Source organism: Tigriopus californicus, chromosome 4 (genome assembly GCF_007210705.1).
Source record: "Tigriopus californicus strain San Diego chromosome 4, Tcal_SD_v2.1, whole genome shotgun sequence".
Taxonomy (NCBI): Eukaryota; Metazoa; Arthropoda; class Copepoda; order Harpacticoida; family Harpacticidae; genus Tigriopus; species Tigriopus californicus.
Window position 1 is genome coordinate 8,602,820 of NC_081443.1, and position 27,605 is coordinate 8,630,424.

Sequence of the window (27,605 nt, forward strand, 5' to 3'; positions counted from 1 at the left end):
TGTGTCCACAAACGAGCACAAGTCCGCCTTTTCTCAACTTTATTAAGTGTTGGGTCAAGTGATGTTCTGGTAAAAGTTTAGGGGAGCCCGATGAAATTCATAATAAACTCAATTTTTGAATTGAAAAGGGCTCACTTTTCAAAAATACGAAAGTTTGGAGTTGCCTATTAGATCAAATTTTATATTTATTGCTTACATATATTCAATATTTATTATTTCCTTGCGACGCTTGATACGAGTATGCCTCAAATGATTTTCAGGACAATCAACCCTTTCTTGATAACACATTCTTTCTTGCCAATTGTGTCATGNCTTGACCACTGAGTCGTTGGGAAGACACGCAATTCTTAGAAACTTTGACGCCCTGGTTGATAAACAGGATGTTATTGGAACCTCATTGGTGCTTCATAGACAAGAGTCGTTTGGGAGCTAAGTAAGTGGTGAAAGAACGGAATATCGATTTTCTTACCCTGTACCAGTCACCTCCTCCGCTTCTAAACAAATGCTTGAGGTAAATAAAAAGCACCTTCTGGTATCTATTGACTCGGTTCTATGAGGAAAACAGGATCCTGTTTTCCTATTGTCGTTGACAGGAACGGGATTTACGCCAAAGCTATTGGACCTCGAGATTGGTCTTTACCCTTGGATGTAAACGTTCCATCTTGTTTGATTGGTTCCTCGTTACTCGAGCACGTTCCATTATTTTCAACTCAGAATAACAAGCAAGCAAGCGACTATTGTCTGCCCAAGAAGTAACCCTTGTATTGAACAGAAGAACCAAGTGTGGTTTTATGCAGAGAAACCATTAATTTCTTCAGAGAACCATGACTGGCCCATGAGTCTTGTTAAAGCAGACGATTTGTGCTGTGGTCCTGGGAGTTGGTATCCACAAGTTTCCACAATGCATTATTGGATAGTTCCCGACAGAGTGATCCACAAATCGTTGAGTATAACAATAATAGCAGCCGCAGCAGCAACAACAACAACAACAACATCTCCTTCCAACAGTTCAAAGGAAACATGACGAAGGCCAAGACGGATGAAGCACCACATGAATTGATTGGTTTAGAGAAGATAAAGAAGCCTCCAAAGAAAAAAGATTAGGATTATTGCTACTCGAGCAAGAGTACTCTCAACAATGATCCCTCGCACTATTTGAATTGATTAAATACGACGCTGGGCCCAGGCTCCACAATTGTGAACATGGACCAAACCCATTGGAGGCAGCTAATGGTGGAATAATGTAAATGTGCCAAATAGACCCACTCTGTCTCTAAACAATGTCGTTTTGAGTTGTCCCACCCATTTCAAGAGTTGCATTTGCCGACTGTCAAACTCATTTTGTTTCGGTAGTAGCCCTTTCCACCAGCTGTACGTATGTACTGCACCTTCAGCCAGAAGAAGTCACGGAAGTTTAGGAACTCTCTGGGAAGGCAGGAGCCAGTTTCATGACCAGAATTGCCAATTGTTCTCTCCACTTTCTCAAAGCCATGTTGCAGTTTCATCCTCCTTGGCAGCCAAAATGCCTTTGGAATCTAACACAAAAAAGAAACTGGAACTGGAGGCGATGGAAATTCTCCGTTATTGGCAATCTAACGATCATTTTCTCGCATGAGTGGCTACAGAGAGGCCTTTCGGTTAGGCATAATCCTTTGCAACATCGATTCTCATCTTTGGACGGTCTTTATTGTGTCTGGTCCCAAGTTTCTTGTGCCTCTCGACATCCAAGTTTGAAAGTATGGGTTTAGGTTCGTGAGGAAAAAAAAACGAGGTCATGAGGATGCTTCTCTGCGAGCTGTCTGCTGACTTGACTGTCAAAACTTGAGAAGTGGAACTTCAATACCAATCGTATCTCTTTTCTCTTTGAAAGAGAAAACACGGATAGGGCATTTCAAAGCATTTCACTCGCCTCCTTGAGAGATCTGCATGTGAGACGACGACCTCTCATCAATTCAACACACCATTATTATTTTCTGCTTCGAGTTCCGAACGAACGAGGTGAAACAAGGAAGAACTTTCATATCGTTCCACAGCCATAAAACTTTTCTCGCTCTCTTATTTTTACAGCTAGCTGGAAGAGAGGGTCTTTTGTCCCCGGCTTCTCTTGTTCTTAGTTTTACTGTTTCTTTTGCGATTGTAAGAGCCCTTGAGGAACCTCCAATTCTCTCTGACAAGAAAGACACTTTCAGGAGAGGCAATAGCAATCTCGTGGTTATGCGATTGTTTCCTATTTTCATGGACCTCTTCTCACTATCCCAGTTTAAGAAAATTGAGCCAACCAAAACTGGAATGAGTCTTTTTACAGGCTTGGGATGAGCAATTCCACCAGATCTATTAAGTGGAGTGGGGAGTCCTAGAGATTAATTTTTTCATTCATGGTTCATTTATTTAGTCTTTGGCATTTACAAATTTTCCAACAAGTAGTTATGTATGTATAAAAAACAACGGAGTCGTGGATTTTTCTGATCATCTCGTTTCAAACAAGTTCAAGTAGACGATTGGCCACTTTTACTCCACGTAATGTCCAATCGTTCCCTTTTTCTGTCTGTGACGTTTGGTGTGGATCCTTAACTTCGTGTCGGTGCAAAGAGTTATTATCATGATTGACATCGTAATGAAGACAGCAAGTTGGTTTGAGAGCGCTCTTTTAGCGCCCTTTTGGTTGGATTGCTTGGCTGCCAAATTTGAACTTGAGGCTGGCTTTATTAAAGCCTTGTGATCAATGACAAATCATTGGGAAGGGCTGACAAATCATCTGACGAGGAGGTGGTAGCCTCCGAGGAAGAGCTCGAGCTGGATTGCTTCGTGTTTCTGTTTTTCGATTCTTTCGGAAAAACAAGGGTGACAGCAAAAACAAGAAAGCTCAGGCTGGATATGCACAGAAAATATCCCATCCAACCCAAATGAACCATGAGCGGGCGACTGAGAAATCCGATCAGGAGATTATTGACAATGTCGCTCGATCCAACCATTCCAATGGCAATTGAATCCAGATTAGGACCAAATATTTTATTACACACCGCTGGATGCATGGAGAACACGCCCGTTGAGAAAAGGTTCAGCAACCACAGCGAGGCGGCCATGCCATATTGGCTGGCACTGGCCATCCAATAAAACGAGGACGAGAGACCCAAAACAATCACACTTTCCACGAGCATTAGCGATCTGGAAAATGGACAAGAGCAGGGGAAATTGAGATACAGTCCGTCCGTTCCTTGAGCCTTGGTTGGCTCTGGTATCTATTTGGATGAGCCCACAGCTTTATACTTGTACTCGACATTTGCATAGGATACTTACTTGTATGAGAATCGATCCAGGAGAAATCCGAATCCCACCCGGCCGGCACAGTTGAAAATGGCGGCCAATGCTCCGACGGTGGACAGGAAGTCATCGTTGTAGCCCAACTCTTTCAAACCAAAGGCCTTGTAGAAGGCGAAGAACCCTTGGGAAATCATGACCAAGCCAAATCTGGACACCCAGAGGGGATAGAATTCACGTTTGCACAAGATCTGATCAATTGGGCCCAGTGCTTTCCGAATGGATCTGAGCCTCATTTGTAGCGATTGGCTGCAGGACAACGATGACGATAAGGATGGAATGGTCGCTTGGCTCAATGACGGCATTGGTTCTTTCTCAGGCTTGGTGGGATACTGGAGTGGAGAGGGACTCATTGTCGGCCCCACTTGAATGGACCACACACTGGGTCGACGCAAGTAAGCCTCTTTGGGCGGTGTCATGCTGAGCAAAAGATAAGCCCCCACGCCTAGAAGGGCGGCATACAGGGCACTTGAGTACTTGAGTAGCGCGGGTACTTGCAGCAGGATCTCATCATCTACAAAATATCCCGCATCCGTTCCATTGGAACACACTGGAAGATTCCTGGGATTGGCAAAATGAGTTTGGAACTGGTTGAACACTAGGGCGCCCATGCCGAAACCCGACACCACCACCCCGGCCACGAGTCCTCTGCGTTGCGGGAACCATGCCATTGGAATGGTGAGGGTGGGGATAATGGCCAGGTTGTGGCCAATGGAGGACAGGATTCCGTAGGACACCACCACCATCCACAGTTCTTGCTTGACTGTCCAGGATGAGAGGAAGGGCCCTGTGACGAAGAGGAGAGACCCGCAAATCACGGCCGCCTTGACCCCGATTGCTCTGACAAGAACACTTCCAATGGGAAGAACACAGCCTTGAGTGACACCGAATGCAGATTGTACGATTATGAAGGTGCTGTAGTTCAAATCCTCTTTGTCGTCTGCGGAGTACTTTCTCATATAGGACACCATGTAGGGCATGATATTGGCAAAGCTGCAAGTGGAGAAACCGGAAGTTTTGAGACGAGGTTACATTATGATCCTGATTGTGTGTGTGTGTGTGCGAACACCAGATGTCCAAGAGACGCTCAAAAGAGAGCTTCTGAATCAACAATTCACTTCCAAGGTTCAATTACTGGACAAACAGGGTTTCTCATCCTTCTACTAATTGTACATTTTCTTTGTTTGAACTGCTTTGAGTGGTTTTAACTGCTACGAGAGAAGTCATTCATAGTATTGCTTAAGTAATATATTTCATCATTTCCAATGTATCTTACCTGTTATAAGCACCCAGAACTAGTTGAATAGTAAATCCACCCAGTATGGCCAAGAGTCCTCTCCATGGAACACCTTTCAATAGTTCTATGGCACTTTTCACACCCTCGATGATGCGTTTCCGACTCATTGTGTGTGTGTGTGTGTGTTTGTGTGTGTGTGTATTGTCTTAGGCACTGTTGACTTGAGCAAAAATATAAATAGGCAGTAACCGTATCACTTTCAAGTGAAAAGAAAGATCTAGGAGGTCTGATTTGACGTTCACTCTCCTTCACTCCTCATGTGCAACTGACAGTGAATGTTCCAAGCCGCGCGCCTTATACAAAGCAAAGATGATCCGGCAATCAATAGTTAGATAACTCCGATTTCGACGCGTCAGACATAGTTAAGCTCATTTTCGCTGGGTAAAATGTACGTCCAGAAAACACGGAACCACACTTTCACGCTGATGATTTCGGAAGTCAGTACTGAAATCTGAATCACGAGCTCTCTTGGGATGTCCGTTCTAGTCGGAGTTCTTGAAGACAGTGGAGAACGAACCGCTCGGTTTGGACCTCGGCGAAATCCCGCCACTTGAATAGTACACGTGAACAAACAAATGCAAGCGAGTGTCAACCCTGCTATTGAACTTCAGATGTGCGTACTTCGATTTGGAACTTTTCCAAGAATGGGTGGCAATGAAGGTGTCTTCTGTCTAGTGATCTAGTGAAGAGCACATGCAACTCTCAAAGAAACGTTCTCGGCACACGTGAGCTCAACTCCTATATGGCTGATTCAGATGGACACTCAAAGATCCCTTAAAGAAGTTCTAATTTCATTGGCAATTTTCAAGGAATGTGGTGGTGGTGGTCCATTGAAGACTTGGGTCGTAAAAATCGAGCAATCTGAAGTTAGATTTCTTTCTTTCTTGAACAGAGCGTGATGACGAATCGAAATGCACACGTCGAGTGTACGTGTGTGATGTAGACTCAATTGTCAAAGGTAAATATTTGAAAGAACACAATCCTTGCCAAACGGTTCCTTTCCCAGAAATTCAGGATATTTTTTTTGCAACTGTGACCTCAAAGGTGCCCAAGGGTTAAAGTCGACCTACACCTTTTTAGCACGATTCCAGTTAAAATGACGTACGTGTCTGCATGTAATCCTCAACACTTCTCATGGTTTCCTCGGGAATGGAGGAAAGAAAGTATCGGCTACAGTACATCGCTTGTCCGTCAAGATCATTTAGTCATTCTTCAGCAAGACCTGGATTGGCTTGGGAAAATTGTAGCCTCTCCTCAGGTTGTAAATGACTATGGTTTCATTCCGTGGAATGAAGATTTACCAAACTCGAGACTTATATAAGGGTAATTTTTGTCCGATCTACGCCACCCGACCATTCATCCCACAACCACCAACCGTCCATCTAACCACCGTCAAACTGCGTCGCGCACGAGGAAAAAACCTCAGAAAACTCATGTGACTTGCTAAGTAGCGAACGACAGGCCGCACCTTAGCGCTTGATTGCCATCCATCCATCCATCCATCCATCCAAACCAACCCACCAACTACTACAATAGAGTACATGAATCAACCGCCATTAGTAATCTGTTGAGCATGCTCTGAAAAACAGATATCACCGAAATCGTATAATATGCCTTGAACCACGTAACATCAATTTCTCAGTATGGTCATGCACGACCATGGTGTACAATTCTAAAAGAGAGCCGTCGAATTGTTTTAAGGTGATTTGATCTCGGATTCTCTCAAGGTGTTTATATAATACCCATAGCCAGATAGTTTAGATGATGCCCTTTCAAATATGAAGATCTTCTATCTGCCTTCTTGAGATCACGATACTTCAATTGGCCTGGAAACACGAGTTACTTGGGGCATGAGCAGATGCGTTTAAAAAGAGCTCGGTTTAATGAACATTTTTGGAGATTATGTGACGAGATTGCATAAGAACAAAGGCTTTGATTACCCCTGCCATATAATATTTGAATCGTTAGATTCATTTTTACATCACATGAAGTCGAGGTTACACAAAACAGCATTTACATTGCAGTCATTCAAGATGATACACAAAAGCATTAAAATCATACAAACAGACAGCCCAAAAATTATCATCCAACACCTCCTTTTCAAAGGTGAGATCATTGTTCAAACTCTCTGTTTGTGACCCCTGTTTGTACTTTTGGACTCTTCCCGACTCGATTTGGTCTCTGGTCTCGTTCTCAGATCACGTGATTGCGCCGTGAAAGTGGATGCAGAACCCCTCGTTCACGAGACTCGCTTGTCCTACAAAGCCTCAACCGGTTTGGTATCACACTTGTGTATCCAATGGAGCAACGTTATATTTGAGCTTATGAAACACAAGATCTTACGCGTACACGAGATCCGAGGTCTTTTGGTTTGATCTGGATTCCTCACCTGTCTCAGGTGTGACGCCCTGCCCTTCCGACTCCTCTTTCTTTCGGAATGAATACCCCTGGACGAGCTTATTGCGAACTCGGCAAACACGTTCGAATTATAAGGGCCGTCGTGATACTCGTGTACGCGTACTTGTATTCACGGAGTTCATGGAGTATCTTTGTCTTTAGCCACACGTGCGAAATGGTTGGGAGCGAAAGATTTGGATTGTTTGAAAGTTAAATGTTGTTTGGTACTATGGAGAGAGTAGCAGGTTGTGAAGTATTTTTTCACACTCACTCGTCATGAGCTCTCTATGTTCTATGAGAACGTTTTCATTACTCAGCTCATTCTGTTCACGTTCGTCGATGCTGAAGCTTCTAGCTAGAATACAAATATCAACCTTCCATTCCTTGTTCCATGTCGAAGATGTCGTCTCTGACGGTGTTATTCTTCCGGTCTTTTTCACGCTTCTGGCCAGGTCGAAATTTCCAAGGGGTTCCCTCCTAGTCTCAATTTCGCTATCTCGTTGATCCCACCTGTTCCAGGGTCTTCCATTCATTTTTTATGATTTCATTTCATTTGTTATCGTCTATAGCGAGTTCTACGGAAGGACATCTGGCTTTGGAATGGCTTTGGAATGGACCTTTTTTGGTCACAAAATGAAGGTTCTGGCCGGCCCGATTAGGGTCATTGGCCATGATGCACTTATGACTTTATGGCCTAGTTCTCACTCAAACTTACAGGCCTTGAAACGAGGGGGAAGAGCGATGTCAAATCTTTCTGTGATTGCACTGGACCTTTGGAGTGATCCCAAAAATGGGCCCCAAGTGTCATGCGTTTTTGATGGGAAAATCATGCTAATTATTTCCGTCTTTCATTTCCATTCCAGGAGGACTTCTACTCAACGGCTTTGAAAACCCTCATCTCAGTTTCGACCGTGGTGCTTTTGGGTCTCATAGCTGCTTACCACTCCCTCGAAATTCAGGTAAGATTGCAATATAACGAGATGTATCCAAATATGAAGCAAGAGAGAAAGAGCATAATAGACACACAGTACGAAAGCAAAGGGAGAGGGTGGGCCCTTTGTGGAACTGGAGCACATCCGTGCCATAATTGCCCTTTCCGAAAGCCTTTCCAAGGGCTTTTCCAAGCCATTTAAGTTTCTTCCTGGATTATGAACGAACCATCGCTTGGAGGGGAAATATTAGCAGAGGGCATTGAATCCTCAACAATTTACGTCGCCGTCGGGCCCTTCCAGACCTTCCTCAAATTATGCGGTTATCCATCTTTTCATCCATTCATCTCAGCATACAGGGGAATAAGGTCTCACCAAGTAGTCAAATAATCTTGCCTGCTATTGTGCATGTCCCATTTACTGCCTCATTGCCAGCAGATTTTTCGTGCATACAAATGGGTCCAAAAGATCAACAAGACGTTCGCCCTCAATCTCAAGGGCATTCATTGCCTCAATTTGCCGTGGCTATGGAATTGTACTAGAAAGAGCTTGGGTGTACAAATACAGCGGAATGCCAAGAATCCAAGGACCATGTTTAATTTATGTAATGGATCAGAAATGCCGCCGAGAAGCCACTAATGCCAGATCAGCTGAATAAGCTCTATGCTTGGCTGGATAAAGTCGAAACGGAGTTTCCTTTTTGATGTGGCTCTAATTCGTGGGCGATCTAAAGTTCACATGGAAGGCTGGTCCGTTTGGTAATATGGTGTATGGTACATCCTCGTCTGCCACTTGATATCAGGTGGTCTGAGGCCGAAATCAATTCCCTTGGTAATCTCTGAGGAACACGGGAAGTCAACATAGATCAAGACATTGACAAGGGAAACTGAACAGAGCCTCATAGGTCCTTCCATCCGTGCTCTTGGGTCTCTGATCCATTCCAGACTAGAGCCCTGGCCTTGTTCCATTTGGTTCAACGAATCCCTTATTGTTATTGCTAATGGGAACGCTTTCACTTGGATGAGCCTCTGTCATATATGTATTCGAATAGGTTACCTTGAAATCTTTTCCTGGTTGATACTTTTCCTCCAAAAATCAGGCTAAGAACGTACAGGTTGTAAAGAAATTAAGGGCCTCCTGATATTTCTCCTTGCTCAAAGATTTCTTTGACATTAAACCACAAGCATTCCTTAAGAGACTCTGTTTAGTACATAGTGGCATATTACAAATAGCCTAACGATATCCTAGAGGCGATGAGTAACCCTCTGAGCGATTGCCGTCCAAACAATGTCTGAAAATTCAAGTGAGCACAGTCTTCAGGGCAGAACCAAAGCTAAGGGCATCCTGAAGGCCGGCAAATACCAAGGAACGTTGGTGAGCCTTTCAGTGTTCATCCTCAAACCATTTAAAATTGGAGAACCTCATGCAAATGCGCTAGATTCATTTAGAACAGAACGGACCAAGGGCCGAAATTCGGAATTTCAAGAGTCAATCTTTCGGTGGCCAAACATCAAAGGGCTACCAATGACCTTTAGAGTTAATGCGGATCATTCTTGGTATGGCGCTAGGTTTTTCAATATGCCCTTTTGTTGAAAACTGCAGATTCAATATGATCAGAATATTCTTTGAGTAAGGGGAAAGGATTTTCAGTAGCCTCAAAGAGCGGCCCTTAATTTCTTTACATCCTGTATGTGCATTGTCCATTTCCAGTAACGATGGATACCTTGAATCCCTCTTTTTCCAGAGACAAAAACACTTTTTTACACTTACTCTGAATTAATTCCATTCACATGGAAAGTCTATAGCGTTTAGAAAATCGCAATCCCATGAAGCTTTACTCATTCATTTCAGCTGTTCATGATTGACAATTGCGCGGATGACTGGCGTATCGCCATGACCTGGCAGCGGATGGTTCAAATCATGATTGAGATGCTTATCTGTGCCGTCCATCCAATCCCTGGAAGATACTATTTCTTGTGGACCACCAAGCTCTCCAATCACGGAGGAAAGATTGGATCCCAATGGGTTCCCGTTGATGTCACACTCTCGCTCCCGATGTTCTTCCGGCTCTACTTAATATGCAGGTATGTACAAGGGTCCTTTTGTCCTTTTCCATATTTCAAGAGTGCGTTGTTGTACGTGCAACACAATAGGAATTGCCAAAGTTCTCCAATGAAATAGTGCTGCTGACTTTGAATTGGATTATCAGACATTGCTCACCCATGAATCCTAACGCAGACATGATCAATTGATTCAGCGTTAAACCTGGATGTTTGGAGAGCTAGTTTGACAAGCATGTGCATTGTGCACCAACATCTGCTGGATGTGATCTAGGTTTTGAATATATGGAATTCACGTGTAAGCTTTAGATTAGCTTGCTTTATTGCTGGGTTGCTGTAGGGTGATGAGGATAAGCTTGGTCTGAGAACAGGAAAAAGCAAGCAAATGCTTCAAAAAGTGCGGAGAGACTGCCAAAAACATCTGCTATATCCGACTCAAAAGGGCGCATTTTCATATTCATAACTTGGGTTACTTGGGTTCGTGTAGACCCATAATTCAAAAAGTAAACTTGTTCCGAATCAGTGAGGAAAGGCAGACGTGAGTTATGATGGGGGATTGTGGCAAAACGCACGATTCCACCCAATGAAATAAGATCCCCTTAGTTTTTCACTTTGTTATATGTGAACTGTAATCTGGTAGCAATAGAGACTCAAGCGTCCCAATACATACACCATTGAGTGAGTGGATGTGGGGGAAAAAAATCCAAGCAGAATTATCTTGCCGCTAAAAATTAACCACGTAGAGCGGAAGAAGAGGATGCCAAAGAAGAGATGCAGAAAACGAGTTTCAAAAAATACTCGCAGTTAAAGTAAAGGAGCTTGTCAGTCTACTAAAAACCAGTCTAGTATTTTGTCTCCAAGTGACTGAGGTAAAATTTGCTTTGCCATGACAATGATTGTCGGTCTCGGGTTCAATTTGGTGCCGAAACGTCGACGACCTTGGGAAAGTGGAGGCTATTTATTCCCGGTCCATAATGGCCCTCCCAATCGTGCTTGGCTCCAAATGTTTTACAGAGACAGATAGAAGAGAAATGGCACAGCACGTGAGCAACCTGATCCCATGCTGCAAGGAACAAGGGGAACTTTGGGAGTACCATAAAGTTGTAAACAAGGGCAGTGGAAGTTGAAAACAGAATACCCCCGCCACCTCTCGGTCGTTGGTTAATTGTGATATTTTCTCATAAATATTGTGGATTTATGTTCGAACTCGTGAAGGCATTGTCGTTTTTCCCATTTTCAGGGTGATGCTGCTTCATTCGAAGCTCTTCACTGATGCTAGTTCAAGAAGCATTGGAGCCTTGAATCGAATCAATTTCAACACTCGGTTTGTGCTCAAAACACTGATGACAATATGTCCAGGAACGGTGCTACTCGTCTTCATGGTGTCCTTGTGGATCATTGCCAGCTGGACATTGCGGCAATGTGAAAGGTGAATGTATCCTTATTGTCCTCGATCCCTTTTTGATTTTTTTTCAGTTTCCATTTGAAATCACTCCCGACACACGGTACTTTAGCAAGTTTGAGGGAACACCGCCATATTTTGAACATTCATTTTCGGTTTGCCCTCGATCGACTTTGAACCCTGCGTAACTGTAACAACACCACCTTGAGTATTAGCCCCCTGACGAGTTAATTGAGCAACATCAAGTTTATTTGAGCCCTTGGCCCTGGTGTGCAAATATGGCCGCCAGTTGGTGTTTTTGCCGTTTCTAATTCTGTTTTATCAGGCTTCACGATGAGGAGTATGACAACTTGCTGAACAGTTTATGGCTGGTGGCCATCACTTTCCTGTGTGTGGGCTATGGGGACATAGTGCCAAACACATATTGCGGACGAGGCATATGTCTTTTATGCGGTATTATGGTGAGTGTGCGGAGCCGAGTCGCAAGTGAAACAAAGCTTTTGTTTTGATTTAGCTCTAGATTTCTTACCGTGCTCCACTTTGTCACTCTTTCGACAAAGATGAAAGGTGGCCCCTGGCGGCCATCTTTGGCATTATCAGTGGGTTGAAATAGAACCAAGTAGGATGAAAGCGCAAATTGGATGCCCATGGGTAGAATTAAAGATGGCCTGCAACTCTGTCCTTTTAAGTTCACATTTCGGCTGTACGGCGAATTATGGAGGCATTTTCTTGTTCCATTATCAATGTGTCCATCTCCAATCTCTTTCTATTTTGTTTATACACATACCAGTATGTAGCTACATGGAATTTGGTTGATATATGGGTCATACGTTTTATCTACTTCTCTCACTAGCTTTCTACAAAAGTAACTGTTAACACGTTCAACACAACTAGAACCTCAATGCTTTGGGGTAACTTTGAACAAGCAGATGGCAGAAAGGAAGGATCCTTTCACAACTTCAAATCATGACTACCATTCCCCTCCTTGTCCTGTTTTATCCCCAGCTTTCAACTTCTTCTCATTTGACACTGGATGATATTATCCTAGATATTTTGTTATATGTCTTATGGTTAATGTTCTACTCAATGTGTTATGTTCTTTCAATCAATTCATATACACCCAGTAGCTTAGCATTCATATTTATCTCTATTATTGAATGTTGTTGCCATTGTTTGGGAATGGTATTTTTTTTATTCTCCTGCCAAACCTAGATCACTTCATCCCATCTTATGCTCCAATTTGCCACTAAACGGTTCTTAAATGGATTTCAACGATGTCAGTCTTTCATTAATAAGAGGATATTGTTCCAATTTCATTTAGAGTGGCTCAGTACACTAGATATGTCCATGTGCTTTCAATGTCTGGATGAGCAAACAAAGTCAAATTTCAATGTAAATTTACACACAATCATGATGTGCCTCCAAAAAGTTACAAAATGCCCATTTCTACCATCTTCATGCAGAGATTAGAAACAAATTGTAACATTTCTGCTTGAAAGGCTTCTCATGACGAAGTCCAGACTCAAATGAGCTAGAATCAAACATTTAGGAAAAGGAAAAAAGCTCTCTGACATTGAGCTACTTTCTTCATTTTTTACTCTTCCTTCCTTCTCTTTTGAGCTTGAGTTCGATATTTTAACTCATTTTTCATCTCTCATATGACCATGCAATGATGCGGAGTTGGCATACTTTGGAATCATTGGCAGTTTTCTCAGAGAAATGCTTTTGGAAGAAAAGAAGCAGAAACTTGATCCAAAGAGGAAGCTTTCCAATCTTGAACGTATGAACTACTCTCTTGCAACCATTTTTTTGCCCGTTTCAGTGGATTGGCTACTTTGAATTACCTCCCTTTTTGCCATGGAAAGCTCTCAATTTCATCTTCACAATGATGGATGGCCACTTAGATTAAATCACTCTTTGACTGAAGCGATCTCAGAAGTGCTCCAACCCACACACTCACCATGACTTGCTGAAAAATGTTGAACAATTTCGTCAGAGGGCGCTCAGGTGGCTTTTACTCCCTCATCCCTGCGACAACAACAATAACTACTACAACAACAAGAACGATGTTAATGAACGGAAAATTGTTCTGCAATGCTTGTTGGTCTTTTTCGAATTTTGTTTCTTTTTGTTCCAACAGATATCACGATGAAGAACACGCAAATCTGCTCAATACAATGTGGCTGATAGCCATCACATTTCTGAGTGTAGGCTATGGTGATATAGTGCCTAATACCTACTGTGGTAGAGGCATTGCTGTGACTACGGGCATGATGGTGAGAACAATCATATCTTGTAATTTTCCTTACTACTTACCACTTTTGTTATTTTTACGTTCCCACTTGCCTTTTACCTCATTCATTATTTCCATTCATTCAAGTATTGCTGAACTACTCTAAAGGGTTTCATAACTGTCGGACGACTTCCTTCAGTATTCATTTTTGCCTCAGTTTGATTGTCCATTTCTTGAAACATTTTGTCGTGTGAATGACCACTTAACGAGATGACATCGTGGTTGGTTGAATGAATGAGTGAGTGGGCATTTAACCTAATAATTTGGCTCGGCACATATGCATGATGTAAACGCACACTTTGAACATTAGTCTACATATTTTTCCCCTCTCTTTCTCACCTATTACTATGACTCCTTTCACATTCAGCTTTTAATTACTTGGAGCAAAGCAATCTCACTTTGCACTATGCATGATAGCGCTTCATCAGAAATTGTGTCACTGTCCTTCGTATCAGAGCCACCAAGTTTCTTTAGGGGCTCTTTACCTTGGGCCCTGTTCTATTCATCGCAATGATTAGATCCAAGATTACTTCTTTTTTCTCTCATACGTACACTGTACATATCTGAACACACTATTGCCTTCCATATCATTCGTAATATGTCCGGAGGAAATCCAGTGGAACACATATCGTTCATTCATTTCGCACATCTGAACGGATGACTCGTGTTTTGAGAGCTGGACGTCTCAAAGCATGGACCCAAAGGCATGTGACAAGAACCGTTTTAATGGATTCCACGTAAAATGGACCTAAACAAACATCGAGAAATCGTCGTCCTTGAATACAGTATATAACGAGTTTTTTTCTTCTTCGGTCGCTTGCTTTTCAATCCAAAGCAAATGTTCAAACTTCAAGTCAAAGGTTATGGGCATTAAAGAAACGCGCAAAACAATGGCTTTGTAATACGAGGTGATTGAGCCTAAATGCTTTCACTGCTCAAAGTTTGCAGGTTTGAAGAACTTTATCCGACACAGTAAGCGAAGAAGAATTAAATTCGATTTTGCTTAAAACGCCGCGAAGAGTAAGATAGCATTCAGGTTGCTTGGTATTGTTGGCACACATTGCCAATAATTGTTGGTGCTTCTCTACCATGTTCATGTTTTGAGACGATCCTATATGCTTATCATCGTTTATAAATGCGAATCAATACTTCTGTCACTTTTTCTAATCGCTGAATCGATAACAAATATTTTCCCTACTCTAGATGCATGCGAGTGACATTGCTTGTTTTTATGCTTTTGTTGATGTCCTGTGTAATGCTGATCGCCGTACATGCTCAAATTTGTGTAAAATCGATCTGGGTCCCTGGGCACAATTTGCTTATCATTATTATTATTATCATCATGATCTTTTTTCTTCACTATTATTCTTATTGTTATTATCATTACGTAACCCTTCACAAGCCAACCATGCACAACGCGTGACTAAAACGAATTGGAATTTCTACCGTAATGTTTTAAACCATTCATAAGCTAAAAGATGGTGACAAATCAAAATGGTAGAGTTTAAGACATTAAGACAACATGCTTTAGATCTGTCTTAATATACGATATAATACAATCAACGATAATTTCATCGTTTTGATAAAGTTGAAAATTGATAGAAGAGCGTCGATTGGAGGTCTTTTCATTCTGAAACAAGTGCCCACCAAATTCTTTCCCAAGCTCCCCTCGACGATTTGCAATCGTTTTAAGATGATTGCATTTTCAAGCCCTGCCATTTGAAGGGGCTTAAAGTTTGCGTTTGAAATATTGTACCGCTTGACCAATGTCATCGATCAGGCCTACGCAAACCTTTTCCATTAAGGAATGATGACTAAAGAGACAGTTTTTGACATCTAATAAGACCAACTTGGGAGAATATGTAATGGTGTTAGAATTTGTCCGCATAACTAGGACAGGTTTGGCAATTTCCTTCGAAAAAGATCGTTTGGAGATGTTCTATTTGTCGGGTGATGTGTTACGGTCATAACTGGATTTTAAACTGCACTTACCTACATCATTCATTGAAAGACAATTGGACATCTCACTCAACAAAAGTAAACTTGAACACAGTGGATTTTGACGATATCACAATCAGAAATGATCAACATCTTAATCGTGAGCTAATTTAGGACAAGACTTCCCGGACCTACTTTGACAAAATTGACACTGATGCATTGCACAGCACGACTTTTTGACATAAAGTACCTTCAAGGTTCAGACAACGAGTCACTTGCCCGTCTTAAATCGCAATAACTTACTTGGTTCTTTTGTTTGAGAATAAAGAAAAAACAATGGAAAAAGTTGTTCCTCAACATCTTCCTTGTCAAACCCCATATGAATTGTATAAAGAGCTACCTAGTGCCGTTGCTGTCTTTTCCAAACTAAAGAGCGAATTAAAACTCCGGTGTGCCATTGTAAGTGTTCCCACAAAGAGCTTTAAAATTTGTTCCCATTTCTCTTTTGCCTTTAGGGTGCCGGTTGCACGGCTTTGCTTGTGGCTGTGGTTTCAAGAAAGCTGGAGTTGACACGGGCTGAAAAGCATGTTCATAACTTTATGATGGATACTCAATTGACCAAAAGGGTAAGTTCGAATGCTGACAATGAAAAACAATTGGAAGAGAAGCCTGAATTCATTTCAAGTTCATTTCTAAACCAAGCGTGTCCAATCTTGTTACAAACTTGTCACAATCGTACATAGTTTGACGCATAAATCTGATGGAACTATGTAGACACTTCTGTCTCTATTTTAATGTGATCCTTAGATCGGACGAGACTACATGCTCGTTTCACGCAACCTATTTATGAACAGGAAGGTCAATGTCAAAGGGAACTGACCTCCCAGTGGCGCACAGTTGTCGCTTCAACAGGTTCTCTTTCATAACGCAATCAAGAAGGTTTATTTCGTTAAAGCTTGGTTTAAGCGCCAAATTAGCATCACAGTCAGGCATGTTTGTTTGCTGATACAAGAGCTAATCTCAACGTCCGGATTATTGAAAAAAGCGAAAGAGCTATAGATAGGTAATGCAGACACTTTTTGGTCAGAATAAGAATTTCACGTGCAATTCAATAGTTAATTGAAATTGAGAGTTAGAGTGCTTTGCAAGGTTGCCATTTGAATTCATGCATTTTGTTCAAGGTGGAATTTCATCATGCACAAGTGATTCGTAGGAGCACAAAAATGGCAAATTTTGAACAAATCCCACCCGTCACCATGAGTCTTTCATTGTTACCTGTCAATGAAATATTGCAGATAGGTATCCAAACGAGCAATCTATACAAAATTGATGACTCGCAAGAACAAGAACAAACAACTTGGATTAATGTTTAAAATATTTAGCATAATAGTAGAATTTATTGTGAGAATCTGTTACCTCCGCATCTTGTGTGTTTTAGTTTGACATTACAACAACTCATGATTGCGGAACATTGTTCCCATTCTGAGGATGACCACTGGAGTGAATAGAGTGGGGATGGGTAGATTTGCGCTACAGGAGCCATTCGAGTAGTAAATCGTAAGGTTTTGGGCAGAGTCATGGGATGGAACCCATGATCCCGTGCATGGTACGGTCGCGCGACTATCAAAAACGCCATTACCCCCTTTTTTGTTGAAATGATATATTTATATATCTACCCAGCTATTAAAAGACTTCATAATCTCGAATATTTCAAGCAAGGCTCGTTTAAAGTGCGATTTTTGGCCAAGAATATAATCTTTTGCTCAAGATCCAGGGATTCCGAAGCAGAATTACTTTCCCTCGGTAACCAGTTTCCACCTTCAATATATGTGAATCGACATTACCATTTAAACCCCAATGGTTCCGAATGACAGGCTAGAATTGTACCGCAACAATGGCCTGAATGAAAGGTTCTCGGGGCCACCCGACATGCACCAAAGAATCTTAAGATCTCAATGCGTGCAAAAAAACACCTCATTGAAATTTTCTGCCACGTTTTTATTCTGAGTCCGATAAGAAAGACAGTGCGTCAGCTGATACGCGTTTCCGTCGCACAGGGTGACACACGCGTTGCAAAAAGTAACTTCAGGAGGCCTCACGTTTTGCACTTTAAAATGAACCCCAGGGTATCTGAATTTGAATTTGTCTCTCATTTTAGCTGAAAAACGCTGCTGCCAATGTTCTCCGAGAGACGTGGCTCATCTACAAACATACCAAACTGGTGAAGCGGGTCAGCCCGTCCAGGGTTCGGACCCATCAGAGAAAGTTTCTCCTTGCAATATATGCGTAAGTATAAAGTCCACTTATGTCCTTATTCTCTCTCCATTTGTTGGGATTTACATCCAGAACTAGCTCGGCTAAATGAGGTACGATGTTTTGAGAGTAAATGGAAACCGATATGCCGGTAGTAATTTTAGGCACGACCCACTTTCTTAATTGTGTTGCGCCTTTGAAATGACGAAAAGGGAAAATGGAATGTTCCAATTGGGTGATTACAGGATGAAGAGAAATAATGATAATTGTTTCCATTCTAATTTCGGCAAGCATGTCGTAATTGAAGGCACAATTATTGGATTATAATTGAGTTGCACGTTCGCCGTCTGAAATGGACACTTTGCTCAATAACGCTCTAAACCTGCATGTCAAGGACTTACTCTCAAGAAACGACAATGATATCAATTTTCTGCAAGCCATAAGATAAACGAGCATTTTTTTTTGTTCCAAAGTTCTACCTCCAGTTCCATATGTATTCCTCAGCTTTGTCTCAAGAAAAATTGTTCATAACATAATACGTTCTGTTACCGAATTGGAGAACGTTTTCCTTCGGAATGAGTTGTATAAGAACCTGATTCATGTTCATCGCGTGACCAACTCCATGCCTGACTTACAAAATCCATCTTAGAAATGAAGACATTCATAAGCATGAAGACACAGGATACAGAATCAGAGGAATGTGCTCCAATTCAAAACTACGTACTTCCTTCAGAATCGATGATGTGGTTGGAAAGCAGGGTGGGGTTTTGAACTCGTTGGTCGTTGGTGCCTGATGCTGAATATTGAGACCGTTCCCTTCCTCGTATCCCTCAAAAAAAGTTTTAGCGGGGCCCGAGAAGTGGGTGGAAAGTTTGCTCTTCGAAGGGTATTCCAAGTGTTTGAATGGCAGACAAAATTCTTTTTAACTAACATGAACAACTAACTTTGGAAAGGGGAAGGCGAAGAACGAAGTACGTTGTAACGAAGGGGTGCTTCATCTCAACATCGAAGTATAATCATTTCTGTGCGCATGCTGGAAAAAATTCCCGTCCCTTTTCATCTTTTCTAGATATCATTTATTTTTCATCAAACCCAAAAGAGCACAAAAACTTCAAAAAAAGTGCGTATATTGCCGAGAAAATGAGATTCTTGAGAACTTTACGACCCCTTCCTTCGAACTGGATGGAACTCAAATTTCAGTACGGCTTCTCATGTTCCTTTCGTTTCCTTTGCAGATTGCGAAAGGTAAAAATGGACCAACGTAAACTGATGGATAATGCCAGCACCATCACTGACATGGCCAAGGTGAGAGAGTACAAAAGCGGGGACAAGGAGGTACATTTCTGGCACAGGGATTTCACGATTGATCTTTGTTGGTCTTGCAGACCCAAAACAACGTCTACGAGATTTTGTCGGATGTGAACAGTCGGCAAGATATCATGGATGAGAGGATTGCCAATCTGGAAGATCGTATGAGCACCATTCAATGCTCACTAGATGTCCTTCCAGATTTATTGACCAGGTAAATTTTATTCCGGACACTATTGTTTCAGTCTTGGTGGTCCCAAGTCTCTTGAATGTGAGCTAATTGAGCGTGTCGAATTGATCAATTGATGCAATGCCATTGAAAGTCCCATCTCTTGTTTCAATTACTTTCAAAGCAAGAAAGAATGTCTCCCGTCTTTAAAAACTAATTTGCAAAAACAAAAACAATTTTAACATCTGGGCACTTTGATAATCAATCAAAATTTGTACTTTACTTTACTTACCCCAAGAATTAATATTGTAAGCTATATATTCAGAACTGGGATTCTTACTTATCATAGGTGTATGCAACAGCAATTTGATCAATTCAGTGCGGGACATGGAAGCACGGGTGGAGCCGGGGGAAGTGCCCCCAACCCATCACCGGGCCAACCTTTGCCTCAACTCCGAAAGTTTGCCAACAATCCCAGCTCTACCGCCCATCACAATTCCAGCTCTGCCACGCCTACTACGGTCGCCCACAATCCCACGTCCGGACCAGCCGCACCTCCATATCAAGAGGTCGATTTCTTTGCAGACAACTTTGTTCAAGCTCCAGTCAACCCAGGCGTTGATCATAATAATCCCAGCCAGCCTTGGCTTCCAAAGACTGCGACGGGAGCGGCCGGCTGGTCCAATCCCACTGGCAACGCCCCAGCCACGACTCGACCTTTTTCCACGGGCACGGCGAGTGCGGGAGGCCCGTCGTCACTCACTTCACCCCAGCCGTTAGGTTTGGCCCACCCTTCGCCTTCTCCCACGGGTGCAGCCAAAGGGGGGCAAGGGGGAGTCCTGCTCCCGACCAGCTATTCTCAGCAACAAATCGATAACTATCAGGGCAAGCGGCTTGCCGCCGCGCCTGCCCCCACTGCTACTACGATTACCACGCCCTCGTCAGCTATTCTCTCCTCTACGCCGTCCTCCATGCCCCTCCAACCCACGCCCCTCGCCAAGGGCCCGACCAGTGTCTCCAAAAGTGGACGACCAGATACGTTTTCCTCCAGCTGAAGGCGGCCTTCGCTCGTGTCCAGTTCATCACCGCCCCCGTTGTTCGCAAACCCTCGCGAGGGTCAGGCTCGAAATGCCAACACTGCCTCCCTCCATGTTGCCAAGGACAAGGACGTGTCTCTCCGTGACATGATCCCTCTGGAGAAGGTCGGAAACCCGATTGCCCAGAAGGAAGATGAGCAGCCCCTGGCATCACAAGTCTCGGAGGTTTCCCAACCTCTGGGTGCCCAACCTCTCTCTGAGAGAGATCAATTGAATGCCGTGATCCTAGCCTCGTCTCCCACTTCGCCACCTCCTTCCCCTATGAGGCGAGTGTTCAAGTCCACCGCCGTCTAGTTCGATCACTATGATGTTCACTGGGCGACAGCGAAGGAGACCTTTTGAATGCCACTTTTGACGTATGATGACCGCGTGCTTTTGACAGTGACCGAAGGATATTCCAAAATCAGTTTCCATTTCAGTTCCCAAATCAGTTTGATGTAGGGCAGATTTCCCGCTTTCTCTAGAATCTTGATTGTGCTCTCCGCGCGTCTCGTTTTTAGCGCGATAGTGTCCATTTCCTAGCCCAAGATATCAATCATTCAGATCTATTCCGAAACCAGGTGATTCATGCAGCCAAAAATCATGTCCATGGCCGATCAACTCTGCTAAGTAGAACTTTGAACCATATTACTTTAAAAAGAACGAGTCCTCACTAACCTTTCATGTGCCCTTTCTCCGATGGCCTTGTTTTACCAAGTCTAGTCCAAGAATTTACGTGATACTTTTAAGTGACAAATGTGGCCGAATTTGTTGGATCCCTTTGGAAAGAGAAAAAAAATTGGTGCACACACGTAGTTATGAAGGATGAAAAGCCAATCCATCAAATCATCAACCTCGTCTCCATCCTCATAATCAAGAAAGTCCACTGACACCATTACCATCAGAATTACCACCACCACCAACACAACCTCCATCACCACCACCACTTCTACTACCATCACCATTGGAACTCCTCTGATAGAACGAAATTTTTAGACTGCTATATAAGTATTTATGCATCTGATATCTTGGGTGCTACTTGTCATAGATGAGAACTTGAATCTCCCTTGGTCTTGCGGAACGAGTTAGGACAGTCCTGGAGGTTCAAACGTTTCGATAATTTCATAAACGGCATAATCATGCTGACCATCATCATCATCATTATCATCACCAAGGCATGTTGAAGACGTGTTTCCCAGTCTACGTACTTGATCTATTACCGCTAGTAACATTATCATTACGATGCTTGCATAGAAACACTATGTCTCTATGATTCTCTTCCTCGCATTCTTTCCATTTTCTGATGTACCAACAATCACACTCACTCTCCGCTTGGGGAATGCCCCGAAAAAAATACCACCCAAAAAATACCACGATAAATGTGTGCATCGTCGTGAGATCGACTTTATTATTCCAATGTGACACGAAGATATAAAAAAGAGCAAGATATCAATTCAAATATTTTATGAGATTGTTGAAATCCAAGCATTCCTTGATCCAGAACTTGCATTCGAAATGCATGCGCCAAGTCATTTACTTTAATTCACGGGGCCTCGTAGAGAAGACACTGTTTGGAGAGGTATCTTCGCAACCGTAATTCAATCTGTAATGCATTGAAGAAAAAAAGACTTCCAAGATGGATGCCAATCCATTAACAGATCTTCGATAACGCAAACTGAGAACTGAGCATCATCATAGCGTCCCTATGATCCACGCCCGGTAATCGAACATGCTTGTAGTTCTCCTTCACGAAAAGAGCAAACTTATTGGGCGTTCTGGGCGTGGTGGGCTCGACTCGTCGACCCGGGGTCTCTGTATTAGCTCCGGCTTTCCGGTTCACCAACAACTCGAACCGTCCGCGGCAAAGCCCGCACACTTTCCGATCCGTGTCCAACGATTTTGAGTGGCGACCCAATTGATATCCACATTTCACACATCGATACGTGAACTTGGTCCGTATGGCGTAGTTATGACAACGGTTGATAATGGGCAGTTCTGGGAACTCCCTCATGCTCCGATTGGCCCAATCTCTCCAAATTGGACCGTGTCCGTCTCGATAACCCGATATGATCCAGGCTGCAGCATGGCACATCTCATGGATGAGTGTGTCTCGTAATCGGTCACTGGAGTCCAGAACCTTGGATGACAACTCAATGGAACTGAAGCGATGAGGGTCGCCTCGAATTAGTCTCGACTTTTGCCAACATCGTCCAGCTGTCTTTAGGAGGCGTGGACTCCACATCAGCTCCATGTCCGTAGGCAGGGACATGGCAAAGATCTGTTCATTAAACAGTTTGTACAGTTTCCTGGCGAGTTCATCTCGATGGGTCTGGAACTTGGTGAGGTACTTGGTGGCATCTGGGTGGCATCTGAAAAGAAGAGAGTCGAATGCGTCTGACACGTGCTCCCTTCCTTCTATCCAGTTTGTGTGCATGCAGCAACTCCCAAGCTCTTTTGGTCCCTGATTGCATTCCGGGACAAAAGTTTTTTCTCTCGTTCGATGCTGTCCAAACGCCTCGGGGAAAGGGGAATGGGGAAATGGGGGGGGGGAGGGTCGGAATAGCTCAAAGAGATGATAGTGGAACGAGAGGGCGAGACCAGATTCAAAATTTTCCAGACGGCACGAATCAATCCAAACAGAAACATACCTTTTGTCTATTTTTGAATTTGTTTCCGCTTACTCAAACAGAGCTTGGGGACCGTTTCTGGTAATGCCTGAACTAAATGAGGACAAAACAAACAAAAGCAGATTTCGAACATAACGAAAATCAAACAACCCTGGATATTCTTGAGAACCCTTACAAATTCAATTGGTTTATGACTGCCCTGTGTTTGCTCCTCGATCTTGGTTTGCCGAAGAAAAGTTGATTTGGAATGGCAAAATCACATTTTGAAAGTCTCCAACACTCAATGGAAACATTTCACTTGTGTCCTTACTCAAGAATCTAAAACTTTTTACATTAATTTACGCCCTAACCACCCAAGGCATTCCTTCCAGATTCATTTCAATAGTGCGCAGCTATTGGGGAAACCATGACTTTCCCCTCTCGACATGATTGAGTCTCCGTCGAAAACTGAGCGACAATTTTGTCTAAAATTCAACCATATTTTATACGCTTTTTAACTAAGTTTACTTGGTTTTCCACGAGTCGTATCTTAAAAGACTGTTCCATTACATTTTCGAATTCATTGCTTGTTGTAGTTAAGAGCGAGGTTTGCCACTCCGATTCTGGCACCCAAAATGACATGAAATGAAAAAGACATACGGTGATATACATCAAAACTCTTGACATTTTGCAATTTTGATCAATCCGTAAATCGTTTTTGGTGAGCTCAAGGATCATATTTATAGTACAATGAAATGCGGATGTATGAACATTCAAACAATTACGAATAAAATGTTATTATAACATTTTGTTCCTGAACCTTACTCTGCTTTTTTTTGTTGGATTATGTTACAGAAGGAATAACTGATGACTTTAACATGTGCAATAAGCAATATCATTTCTCAAACATACTGTACTCTATTAGATTGAAAAAGTATGTTTTCTTGTTGTTGTTTGGCCTGATTAGTGTGAAAAAAAAAGCTGTTTCATTTCCTAGAGCGGTCAGGTCATTCAAGTAGTTCACTTGATTCATTATCCATAGGAAACTCAACATTTCAATCTTTTCTATGATTATTGAGAAGAAAGCACAAATGTGCCGAGAAAATCCTATATATCCTAAATATCCTAAAATGTCTAAATCCTGAATCTGCACCTTGGAGTGGTTCTTATAAGATGTAAAGCAAAAGCTCGGTTTCAACAAAAATGGTCCTTAAATCTTTTTCTTCTTCTTTTGGTTGTTTTTTTCGCGGGCTTTTCTAAGCGCCACAGGGATTGTCATCCCCAGTACTATTTAAATGAAAGATTATAATTCGTTTACTTATTACCTTTTAATCTTTATATGATATTTGGTCAACCGACGATTTTGAGTTGGCAGACCAAGCTAGTCCTTGAATTTAGGGCTGATCCGGAATTTTAGTCAAAAACTTATCCAAGTCTGACTTAAATCCTGCTACTGGATCAACGCCTAGATAAGCCCTACGAATATTGAGGGCATCAAATTGAACAATGAAGGAGCCCGAGAAAGAAGAGAGTTGGACATCATTGTTTTAACTAGCCTGGATTCTCGAGGGCTTGAAGGTGCTCTCAAAACGCACGTTAAGCCTCTACGGTCACTACAATTGACAATTGCTGCCCTCAAATATTCGTAGGGCTTATGTAGGCGTTGATCCAGTAGCAGGATTTAAGTCAGACTTGGACAAGTTTTTGACTAAAATTCCCGATCAACCATCTATTTAAGGGTTGGCCAGATCAGTCAACTCTAATTCGTTGGTTGATCAAATAATATATATAAATAAAAGTTAAGTAAAATGAAGTATTTCGTCTTGAACTGCTGGGATTCCAATCCTAGTAGCGGTAAGGAATTCCGCAAAATAAAATAAAAATAAGCCTTATCAAAGAGCCGTGAATAACCCAACCTGATTGAGTGAATAAATGGCAATTCCCATTCATTCACCCACACACAAACACTATACGTGCACAGCAACCAAGGAGCAACAGAGGAAGTCACACCTTGGTGCCAAATTCCTGGGAGAGAAGAACAACAACTAACTAAAACGCGTCTGTTTTAGCGAGCTCCAAAACAGGAATTGTTCCCATAACCGAATTCTTATAACGAAATCTCATTGTACAAGAAGCCTCAAGGCGGATCCCGACTTAACATCTTACCTTTCCGTAGCATATGGAAGGGACAGTGATTCCATGAAGCTCAAAGTTGTTGATATGGGCTTCAAACGGTTGGGTTTAGTGGCAGGGTCCTTCGTCTTCACCGTTTTAGTGGGTTTCTTTGGTTTTACAATTTTCTTCGGTTTGCATCGAGGCAAAGGAATATCTGGCAGCTGGTTTTCTTTGTTTTCGTCATCTGAGTCACTAATGACAATGGTTGAAATTGTCGAACTTTCGGCTAGGGATTCGACCGATGTTTTCACCTTTCGTTCATCGGTGGGTAAGGTCTTCAATATGGATTTGTACGATTCATCGGTTTCTTCAGATTCGCTCAACACTCTATTCTTCGGCGGCGACTTTCTGTTCCGATTTTTCGATTTGAACGGAGATGACTCCGAACGGTCATCGGAACTCGATAGAGCAATCGGTTCTTGAAAATATCGTGATTTGGGGGGCGAACCTACTGGCATCAGAGCCTCTTCATCGCTATCATTGACCAAGAAATCCTCGATGGGTCGTTGAGTATTCTCTTCTCGAAAAGCCCGTTCCTCCCGATCTCGTTTGAGCTTTTGAAGAAATTGCTGAAATCGGGTCTCTTCTTCGGGACTACTCGATTCCTTGGTCTCCTCAATGGACTTCTCAGTGACTGGAGGGGTGGAACATTGAGTGGACAACGTTAAGTGCAAGTGAAGAGGTTCTGTTCCTAGTAAGCTGGGCTCCAAACTGACTGTGTCTTGGGTCACTTCCGGATCTTGTTCTTCATCTTCCGTGGTGAGAGACACTTGCAGCGCTTTCGAAAAACGGTCTTTCGTTAAATCAGAATCCGGATCACTCTGAGCATCACTGGATGGGCCACATGACTCGTCTAATACGGTCGGGAACGAGGTTTGATGGGAAAAACTCTGCTGATTATTCTTGGGGTATCCCTCACAATTCTCGGCCCACGAGAGTCGTTTACTGGTAGCTTCAGATGTCAATGGACTATCTTGATTAGCCGCAGGTTCTTCCTCATCACTCTCATCTTCCACATCAGCCTCAAAATCCGACAAACTTAAGGGTTGAGGCGAGTGAAACGGACTGGTCTGGACCCATTGGCCGACCAGGCGTTCCTTGCTCGGGTCCGTCAAATCAGGAGGCGGGATCGGAGGCACGTCCTCCTCCGAATCGCTCTCCGAAGACAATAAGATGACAGGATTGCGTCCCAAGACCGATTGACGGCGATTTTTAGGCTCGAGAGACTCATCTTCGCTGTCCGAGGCCCAAATCGGCTTAGGTTGTCGTCGCTGAAAGGCCAAAGAGCGCCTTCGATCCACACTGAAAAAGATATGGGCGTCCAAAGGCGTGTCTGAGGCTGACGAGGAGCACAATGGCTCCTCGTGTGCCGAATGATACAGGGTTTGATCCTCGGTGAAAATGGAGACTCCGTCCAAATCCTGGAAATCTGGACGAGGAATCCGGTGAGGTTGGTGGGAAGTGGCCATTGGGATCAGCACAGGGTCATTGATGGAGGATTCGGAGACGATCGGGTGGGGCAGGGGCGATTTCAAACGGCGACGATGAAGATTGAGGGTGGATTCCCAACGAATCGCATCTGGCGGTTGAGGAGGTTGGATTGGACCGAGATTACCAGCCAAAACCATGGATTCGTCGGGATTACGAGAAGCCAGGATCCTTTTGTACTTCGAACTGAGCTTGCTCGGACCTCGCGGAGTCTTAAAGGGTCCGTCCATCCCGAGAGGAAGCCAGCCACTCAAATGATGAGAATCCTATGAACTCACTCGTAGAAGGAAGCTGCCAAGAAGAAGGTGCGCTTGTTTGTTTACTTCCAGCGCTCATGTTCAAAAAGCATGGTCAGGGATGCCAGAACAGATCAGCAAAAGAACCAAATGGCTTTTAGTTGGAACTGGAATTTCTCAATCTTGATGGGATGGACTTGAATCGAGACAAAGGAGAGGGATTATGGCCAGATTCAGCGAGGCTTTTATGCTATATCGGATTGAATGTTTGTATGTGTAGTAGAAATCAAGGACGCTCAAGTACTTGGCATTAATGCAAACGATATTAGAGACTTGAAACTACAAATTGATGACAGGAAGGCTCAATAGAGGGTCTAGGTGTCAATAAAATGGTTTTATCGGGTTTCAATTGTTTGACGAAATTACTCCTATTACTTTCCTTTACATTTGAGTGTACACAAACTAGAATTTTTGTCCCAGGTTAACTTGGTTGGCTCATTTCAGATCAGAAGATCGGTATTTTCATAGTTGAGAGATGTTCAGGAAGTAGTTGGTCAACAAGATACCAGTTCAACCGCAAAAGGTAGGATTGAAAATCATTGGCAACCCTGTCAAAAGACTGAATTTTTCGGAAACTTTCAAAAAGATGCAAATCTAACG

General features: G+C 42.9%; 3 protein-coding genes across 3 annotated transcripts in view; 1 reads left to right on the forward strand and 2 right to left on the reverse strand.

Annotated features, from left to right (window-relative positions):
- LOC131878787 (small conductance calcium-activated potassium channel protein 2-like) overlaps positions 1 to 21,943 on the forward strand; it is a 56,805-nt gene extending 34,862 nt beyond the window's left edge. The window contains exons 7-15 of the mRNA XM_059224909.1: positions 7,876 to 7,971; positions 9,793 to 10,025; positions 11,242 to 11,430; positions 13,544 to 13,679; positions 16,150 to 16,260; positions 17,793 to 17,920; positions 19,123 to 19,192; positions 19,273 to 19,409; positions 19,714 to 21,943. Of these exons, the coding sequence (XP_059080892.1) occupies positions 7,876 to 7,971; positions 9,793 to 10,025; positions 11,242 to 11,430; positions 13,544 to 13,679; positions 16,150 to 16,260; positions 17,793 to 17,920; positions 19,123 to 19,192; positions 19,273 to 19,409; positions 19,714 to 20,419 (1,806 nt within the window). The 3' untranslated portion in view covers positions 20,420 to 21,943. The remainder of the gene's footprint in view (positions 1 to 7,875; positions 7,972 to 9,792; positions 10,026 to 11,241; positions 11,431 to 13,543; positions 13,680 to 16,149; positions 16,261 to 17,792; positions 17,921 to 19,122; positions 19,193 to 19,272; positions 19,410 to 19,713) is intronic.
- LOC131878793 (uncharacterized) lies at positions 2,354 to 5,303 on the reverse strand. The gene is made up of 3 exons (XM_059224915.1): positions 4,595 to 5,303; positions 3,298 to 4,311; positions 2,354 to 3,165 (listed from the first exon to the last, which is right to left on the reverse strand). The coding sequence occupies exons 1-3, from the start codon at positions 4,720 to 4,722 to the stop codon at positions 2,706 to 2,708; spliced, it is 1,602 nt and encodes a 533-aa protein (XP_059080898.1). The 5' UTR covers positions 4,723 to 5,303; the 3' UTR covers positions 2,354 to 2,705.
- Positions 21,821 to 27,006, reverse strand: LOC131878788 (germ cell nuclear acidic protein-like). The gene is made up of 2 exons (XM_059224910.1): positions 25,213 to 27,006; positions 21,821 to 22,809 (listed from the first exon to the last, which is right to left on the reverse strand). Exons 1-2 carry the CDS (start codon positions 26,937 to 26,939, stop codon positions 22,092 to 22,094), a joined length of 2,445 nt encoding a protein of 814 aa, XP_059080893.1. The 5' UTR covers positions 26,940 to 27,006; the 3' UTR covers positions 21,821 to 22,091.
- Between the last annotated feature and the right edge of the window lie 599 nt (positions 27,007 to 27,605).

Excerpts from the sequence above, each read along its gene's own strand:
- LOC131878793 (XM_059224915.1), bottom strand. The coding sequence starts at position 4,722 with ATGAGTCGGAAACGCATCATCGAGGGTGTGAAAAGTGCCATAGAACTA. Across the intron at positions 4,312-4,594 it reads GTTCTGGGTGCTTATAACAG|CTTTGCCAATATCATGCCCT; the intron begins GTAAGATACATT and ends CTCCACTTGCAG. Across the intron at positions 3,166-3,297 it reads CTGGATCGATTCTCATACAA|ATCGCTAATGCTCGTGGAAA; the intron begins GTAAGTATCCTA and ends TCCATTTTCCAG.
- LOC131878788 (XM_059224910.1), bottom strand. The coding sequence starts at position 26,939 with ATGGACGGACCCTTTAAGACTCCGCGAGGTCCGAGCAAGCTCAGTTCG. Across the intron at positions 22,810-25,212 it reads CTTCCATATGCTACGGAAAG|ATGCCACCCAGATGCCACCA; the intron begins GTAAGATGTTAA and ends TCTTCTTTTCAG.